Raw genomic sequence first — 8,376 nt, 5'->3', positions numbered from 1 at the left:
GCAGCTCCGGATGTAACGCCAGGACGGGAACTGGTTCTGGGTGCGGTGAGCATTGCAGACGGAAGTGCGTCAAGTGTGCCTCCAGCTTCCACCAGGATAACAGGAGTTGTGATGTACTCTCAATTATGTGAAATGTACGCAACCACCGGCACGTGCGCTGCTGTGAACTGTATTTAAAGTTTCGTCGATCGCGTAAATCAGCAGCGATTGTCACTTTTGTCGCACGCAGGAAGACGCAGACTCAATAAGTACCACGATGTTTGTCCAAAACGTCGTGAGTGTCTCGCGATGGCGGGAGCCAGGGTCACCAGTGGCACTTGGCAGTGGCTGTGTCGACCGTTCGAGGCATTTGGAGTTTGACGAGCACATTGATAACAAGCGAGCTCAACGATTTCATCACGCTACACTTTATTTTGCGCGTGTTGTTTTTATTTTATATTTTTGTACATATTACAGGCATAATTTATTACATGTTCACCTAAAAGAGGTAATAAAGCATAGATCTCCTTAAAGTGAATTAAAACAGGAAAAGTAACGTGTTGCGAATACTGGAAATTCATTTGGTGAAAACGCAAATAAAAATGTCACTGCCTTTCAAGCGACTCTCTTTTTATTTTTTGCGCTGGAACGAAAAAAAACAGAATCAATAATTACGCAATCAAATTATAAGCATAAATATTAATCGACGCTGATATTTTAAAAAGTGTAGTGTACATTATATACAATTTTCATAAATAATAATAACAGTTTTAGTGAAATGTTTGTGTGCTTTTTGAGTTAATTACAGCTTAGATATTTAGGCATTTATTTGAAAACTAAATATTAAACCCAAATTTTAATTGATTGTCTCAAATATGTTATAAGCACAATTTTTCAATAATACTGTACAGTATCTAACAATCCACAAATTCATATACAAGAATAAAATCTATTAACAAAATAAGAACTTCATTGCAATTCTATCCCCTTCACCTACATTCTGTGTGTCATAAAATCCTTTCATTTGCAGATCAGTCAAGTTCATTATTCACGGATTCATACAAAAATATTGAATAATTTTACTCACAATGTATTTTGTTTTAAATATTAGGGGAAATGTCGATGCACGACTGAAAAAAATAAGCAGCGCGGAAAACGGTTTACAAAGGATATCCTTTTACGATGAATCTATTATTTTACTCGCAAGGCATTCTGTATATATTGCAACAAACAGATAAAAAATACCATTAGATGTGCATTCATTAAAGTTTCATGGGAAATAGCGGGTGAAGCTGACTAAATGAGACGGTGTTGTTCTTTTTTTACGGAATCACAAAATGTAAAATGTACACGATCTTCAGAACGTCGCCACACTCCGTCCCCCCGGACTCGCGCTGTTCACCATCCCCCGCGCGTCTAGCGCTCGCCGCCGAATTCCCATCCTGCCAACTTTCGCGTCGCGTCGCGTCCGTAAATATTTGAGGGCGGCGAAAAGCAAAATTGCTTTTAAACTCGACTGCGTCGCCATCGTTTTAAATGAACGATCGAGTGGCCCCGCGTTCCGCCGCTACTGCGCTAGCTCAGAGCGTGCTTCTTCGACGCGCCCTGCGCCTCCACAAACGCCGGATCCACCAAAGCCACTTTGGCGGCGACGAACGAATGGATGCAATGCAGCACGGCCATGTGATTCGCGAATTCCAGCTCCTGAGAGAAAACGTATCAAATACATTTTATATATGTACATTCATTCACTTCGCGGAAATGTGAGCGTTGCGTGCTTCCCAATCGCGGCTGCGCGGCACAATTTATTTACAACGCCATCGGAGGACATCGTAACGGGGACAGCCATTAGGCTGCAGGGTGGCGAGTTCGGAGGGGAGCGTGGGAGAAGGGCACAAAGGGATGTTAACGGCCCTTTTAATCCAACGTGAGTGCGCCACATTACTCAAACATAACAAGTAGGGTTCACGGTTTATAGTTGCTTGACATTAATGTGGCCGTTTTTTATGGTGTTTGTATTCACTGGGTGTAAAATGAGTAATTTTAATCCTGGTTTTTTTTTTGTCATCACGCAAGAAAGCCACTGGCGGTCGCGTTTTTATCTGTTTGGATAATGCGCCGCTGCCGGGTCCCCTCCACGCCAGCCCACGTGGGGTCCACGCATCTCCGAGTGATCTTTTGAAGCCATTGTAGTGATTTCATGGGGGGGGGGGGGGGGTTTGGTCATAAAATCATCATCGTCACCAGCAGCCATGATCAATCCGCTGCTGGATGAAGGCCTCCCAAAGCCGTCGCCATCTCTCGCTAATCTGCGAGGCAATCCATCCGGCGCCTGCACATGGGCTGATTTCATCGCTCCGTCTCCCTGGTGGACTCACTCCATTGCTTGGACGCCACTCCATTGGTATTCTTGACCATCATGTTCGATAATTATCATCAAAATATAAATTATAATCTATATTTAACTTGTTTTCTCTGTTCAAAAATTGTTATTTTTATATTGCGATCATGATTTGCGAGCTATTTTTTTATTTTGCTTTTCTGTTATTGTTTTATTGATTTATTTTACTGCGACTTGTTGAGTTTGTATAAGCAGCAGCCGTGTTGTTGTTGATGAAACCCGATTTAAGAGCCTCTTGGCTCACAGGGTACTTCAAAATAAACTTATCAGCCATCATCTCATATAGCCATGCTATGTTTCTCCCGAATCCTATGTACCTTTCTGATGTATATATACATATCTTCATGTATAATTGTATACTTGTTTAAAATTGCATGTGAAAATATATATTATATTAAAAATGTCTAAAATACATTTGTGGGATTTAAATTGTATATGGCTGCATTGATTGAAACCAGAATAGCTCTTTATTTTCATTGCTCATTTGATTTGTTTTTCTTATCTGAAATACCACAGTAGTATTCATGAGCGCAGCTTCTACATCATGTAAATATGAACACTGAACAATCTGGGAATGTAATGGAATAGAATGTGTTATACGTTGAGATGTAAGTGCACGCCTTTACCTTTGTCTCCACTAATTTTGTGTCCGTGTTTTGGAATAAAAACTTAACCCTGCTCATTCCGTCGTCAGAGGAGCCTTTGAGTTGAGCGAACTTGTAATGCCAAATTAAATGCTGTGAAAAAAAAAGCAATTTTACAAAACAAACAAACAAACAAAGCAACAACCAACAACGAAACTGAACTTACATCACGTTTCCCTCTCGTCCTATCGCACATCCTCGCTCGAACCCATTCCCATCCAAAAGATACCCAGCACAAACATGTTCTCTTGAACCCGGACCCCTTCCAAATTGCAGAATCGCCGCTCATCCCCATGGGCGATGTCTCACGACAACAGCGAACTTTGGGCCCAGGCCAGGCAGAGTCCCGCCCAGCCATTCTTACACTGGGCACGCCACAACGAAGTCCAAATAAAGCCGCGGCGTCCTTGCACAGACGAACGAGACCACAAACTGCAGGTGTTGATGATTACGGAGGAGATAATCCCCGGCACCCAATGTTACGTAGAGTAAAACTCGACACGCGTGGAGCCTAAGTCTTTGCCGTTTTAAAAAGAGACCATTAGCTTCAACAGGGCTAATATTTTACCAAAGTACATTCATTTTCCTCCTTTTAAGGAAGTGGAAAATCGTGAATGTTGATTGATCTTCACAAATATAAAGTCCCACACGTATAATCATTTGTGCAAAGACCCAACGATATTCATCCGTTCGCATTTTACAACATGAAGGGTGTGAGTTTTAAAAAAAAAATATATATTTTTTAATTAGCAATCATATTTTAAAGTAAAAACATTAACATTTCTTTTGTTTTCACAATTAAAAAAAGAAATAAAGTTTTATTAACAGTATTAATAACTTGATTTGGCCATTAATTTTAATGACTGCACAACTCATTATAACCGTTTAATAAATTCAGTCGCTAAATTGTAATGCATTTAAAGTTTCTTTAAGCACAATTATTAAATACAAAGTGATGTTTCCTTCAAATGTTATTGAACAAAATGCAAAAAAAAATAACTGGAAAAGGAATAATAATTTTCGGGTGTCATTAAAATGTAATTGCAGCGTGGCTGATTTACAACATAGACGTTGTGCAGGAACAGGGCCGCAGTTAATGCTTCTTTCTAGCAAAACTGTAGTCAGCTGCTTTATCATCGGTACACATACCTTTGTTTCCGCATCAAAACATGTAAATCCTGTGTTAAAGTCTATCTTCAATCCCAGTGGCCTTCCCTTGAGTAAACAGTTGTAGGTTATAGACTGAAAAATAAACACAAGCAAAATGACGCCCAGATTGCACTGAGCATGGATCTCACCCAATCCCCTAGCCCCGCACACATCGTCTGTAGAGAAAGTCAATAGAATGCGTAATTAGAGACAGCTCCCGGTTTTCCGCTGAATTGGGGTTACAGAAGCGGCGGTAGGAGAGAGAAGGAATGGTCAGAGGAGCGGAGGAGTGGAAGAACGTTTGTGAGCAGCGAGCATGAGAGGCAGCGAAGGGAAGGGTGGGTACTTGGAAGTGAGGGCAGGCAGATGTTCAAAATACAAAAAAGACACCCCACTGGCACAAATAAACTTTAAATCAATACACATCATTAACGGTGTTTTGACCTAAAAATAACGGAACGTACATTAAGTGACATGCATTATTCATGACCAAATTCCATACAGCATTTTAATAAAAACCACGGAGCCAGGCAAAAAGGTCTTTTATAATGGCTTTGCAATTGAGTCGTGTTGACGTAGTCTGAATTTTATTTGAGTCTTAAACTGAGTCTGTTATCTGTAAGTGTAGTCGACTGAAGCAGTCTAACATTTTGTGAAATACGCATAGTTAATAAATGCATATGTTTGGGGGTGGGCACCCCCCCCCCCCCACACAAAAAAAAACACAAGGTCAGTGGTCAGTAAGTTCAATACAATCACTCTTGCTGGTCCTTCTCAGCGCACCGCCGTCTCTAACGTCAGCAAATTATCTCAGTCCGCATATTCACTCGGAATCGTCAGTCAGTCACGGCGGTTAGCCGTATTCATCATCACGCTTATTTTTGTCCGCTACCCTTTAAAATATTTACGTCACTAATTTCCTTAAACAGAATTAACAAGGGACAAGACAAATGTAACAACGCCTAGAATGATGGTCACAATCAGAACTTAATTTCTCAAGGAATATTTTCCGTGGCCCTCCAACCCGCCAATCCCCAACTTCCCGGACCAGCAAAATATTTTCCGGAGTCCAGCCCCGGACAACTCCCAACTGAAATGAAGCCCTGGTCTTGATCGATCAAACACACAGCGCAGTGGCCACGTGGGTAAAGTCCACCTACCCATCTTCTCTGTACCTCCAGGAAGCTTGCCGTCTGGAAAGCCTTCTCCCACACGGCGAGCTCGCTCGCCTGCTCCACGCTGAAGTAGTGGATGTCTTCCGTGGAGGTCATGACCCTGAAGCAGTGCTCCTTCTGGTCCTGCAGGTCACCCCCCTGTGCGTCGCGTCCGTGAGATCGGCAAGGCCGTGCGAAGGGGGCGGGGGTGGAAGGGAATGAACGGAGGAGGCCCGTGAGCAATCGTCCAGCGATGAATCGCGCCGTCCGCTTCGCTTTACAGTGGAACGTTAAAGGATCCCGTGGCACCCCAGGAATGCAGAACAGCTCGAAAATACGTGGCGTTCCTCCTGGGTGCTGACGTTGCGACTTCAGCGAGTGCTGACTCATTGCGCTGCATCCCTCGCAAGGCTGGCTGAGTGGCGTGGGGCCAGAGCCCTCGACTCTCAGGGGGGCAGGTCAAGAGTTTAACGTTTTGCTCAGAGATTGACTCGGCCCATTATGCCTCCGTGGTCAATAAAACAACGAGTTCTGCTTTGTGCTCCAGTCAAAGGCAGGCGGGTGCTCTGTGGAGTGACTGGTCCCAGCCGTAGGCACGTGGTAGGGCCAAAGTGATTTAGGGCCATTGAACGAGATGAGCACTGCCCGGTGGTAATTTAAGCACGAGGACACTGAAAGTGAAATCAACAGCAACAAAGTATGGAAGGAACCCAGATTGTCTGACACACATACAATTGTAGTGATCTAAATCTGTGATAGAGGAAAATCAGGCAAGAGATAGAGGGAGCAGATGGGAAGAGGAGAAACGAGAGGGAGACGCATAGCGGGATGTAATCACGTAACGGGGGGGGGGGGGGTAGTCAGATCAAGACCGAGTGCTCCTGTACACCGTTCGTGAACCTTGGAGCAGAATGACACTTGGGATATCATTCTCACCTTGATGAGAGGCGATATATATCCAATATTTGAACAATTCCACCAAAATAGACTAAATTCGATGACAATTTTGATGAATCAATTTATTTTTTTGTCTTCTGGTGAAATCCAACTTGTCCTGCAGCGACATACCGACCCCTCCCCCCAACCACCAACACCACCACCACCAGCACCACCACCAGCACCACCACCAGCACCACCACCACCAACACCACCAACACCACCACCAGCACCACCACCAGCACCACCAGCACCACCACCAGCACCACCACCAGCACCACCACCACCACCAACACCACCACCACCAGCACCACCACCACCAACACCAGCACCACCACCACCAGCACCACCACCAGCACCACCAACACCAGCATCACCACCAGCACCACCACCACCACCAACACCACCACCAGCACCACCAGCACCACCACCAGCACCACGACCACCACCACCAACACCACCACCAACACCACCACCAACACCAGCATCACCACCACCAGCACCACCAACACCACCACCACCACCAGCACCACCACCACCACCAACACCACCACCAGCACCACCACCAACACCACCACCAGCACCACCAACACCAGCACCACCAGCACCACCACCAGCACCACCACCAGCACCACCACCACCAGCACCACCACCACCAACACCACCAACACCACCACCAGCACCACCACCACCACCACCAACACCAGCACCACCACCAGCACCACCACCACCAGCACCACCACCAGCACCACGACCACCAACACCACCACTACCAGCACCACCACCACCACCAACACCAGCATCACCACCACCACCAGCACCACCAACACCACCACCAGCACCACCACCACCAACACCACTACCAGCACCACCAGCACCACCAACACCACCACCAGCTCCACCAACACCACCACCAGCACCACCACCACGACCACCACCACCAACACCACCATCACCACCACCACCAACACCACCACCAGCACCACCACCAGCGTCTCGCAACGAGCGATGGGCGTTGCGTCACTTTGCTCGCGACAGAAGTTCAAGACGGAAAAACGCAGACGGCAGCGCAAGCCCCCCGGTCCAACGCTTTGCTGCCCATGGGCCCCGCGCTCACGCCGCGTGTCTCCTCGAGAGACGAAGCAATCGCTTGCGACGTAGCCGCGGAGGAGGAGGAGACGGTGTGCTTCCAGCGAAACGATGGCCACGCAACGGAGCGCCCCCACCAGCGAACGCTTCTGTCTCCGCTCGTGCGGAGACAGAAGCGTGCGTGTTGCAGCGGATGAACTTCGCGGCGGCGCTGTGCCACGAAGCTGGTAAACGGAGTTCGATTCGCGCTCGCGGCCAACATTGGTGACAAATGTCAGAGCCAGTCACGGGCCTCCCGTAGGTCGACTCAGCCTTTTATTAAACAAAAGTTTTTACGTTGCTCGGTTGTAATTGCTGCGCTCTAGTATCGGGGTTGTCATTGGGCACTACCACTAGAGACGTGCAACGGATTCCTATCTATAACAATCCTCTATTATCCTATCGTATATATCGATAATTCTATAAACAGGTGTTTTTGTTACAAATTATGAAGACAAAATAAGTTGAGATGGATGTGGCGTGCCATATCATACCCCGGAAAAGCATTCCAGACTGTTAAGCACTGTTTGTCGAGCTGAAGCTATTTCCCAAACTCTATCGCAATGTGGACTTGCAAATGAATAAGTCAATGAATTTCCCAGCCTTTAACTGATGGATTTGTTAAACATGACAATACAATAAATCATACCCCCCCTTTCCATCCCACTTTTGGACGAAGACCTCGCCACACTCTGTTACATGACCATACTTCACCACGCTGGTCAGTGTGGGATGGAGAAGAGGGGGGTGGGGTGGAGTGGGTCCGGTTCATGAATTACTAGTCATTGATATTCAAAATAACTTCAGATGGATGCGGCGTGCCAAATCATTCCCGGAAAACAATTCCAGACTGTTAAGCACTGTTTCCCACCTGATGACAGACGCTTGTGTTGCACCCGAAACGTCGTGATTTATTTTATTTTATACCTACGTGAATTTACCGAAAGAACCAAAGAGTATGGATTCCTGCAGTTACGAAAGTTTA

The 8,376-nt window shown here is 46.0% G+C and overlaps 1 protein-coding gene across 2 annotated transcripts in view; it reads right to left on the bottom strand.

The window, feature by feature from the left end:
- Nucleotides 1-391: 391 nt before the first annotated feature.
- Nucleotides 392-8,376, bottom strand: part of LOC116946660 (gamma-2-syntrophin) — a 114,439-nt gene continuing 106,454 nt past the window's right edge. Inside the window, exons 14-17 of one of the 2 annotated variants that reach the window (XM_032961824.2) lie at nucleotides 5,349-5,486; nucleotides 4,174-4,266; nucleotides 3,007-3,117; nucleotides 392-1,683 (exon numbers count right to left, since the gene is read on the bottom strand). In XM_032961824.2, coding sequence (XP_032817715.1) covers nucleotides 1,555-1,683; nucleotides 3,007-3,117; nucleotides 4,174-4,266; nucleotides 5,349-5,486 — 471 coding nt within the window. In that variant the 3' untranslated portion in view covers nucleotides 392-1,554. Of the gene's footprint in view, nucleotides 1,684-3,006; nucleotides 3,118-4,173; nucleotides 4,267-5,333; nucleotides 5,487-8,376 lie in introns of both variants that reach the window. The other variant, XM_032961823.2, reaches the window with a different exon arrangement.

Source organism: Petromyzon marinus, chromosome 27 (genome assembly GCF_048934315.1).
Source record: "Petromyzon marinus isolate PM22_M1 ecotype Great Lakes invasive population chromosome 27, UKy_Petmar_22M1.pri1.0, whole genome shotgun sequence".
NCBI classification, from domain to species: domain Eukaryota; kingdom Metazoa; phylum Chordata; class Hyperoartia; order Petromyzontiformes; family Petromyzontidae; genus Petromyzon; species Petromyzon marinus.
The sequence above is the reverse complement of the archived record's forward strand: the minus strand, read 5'-3'. Positions and strand labels throughout refer to the sequence as shown.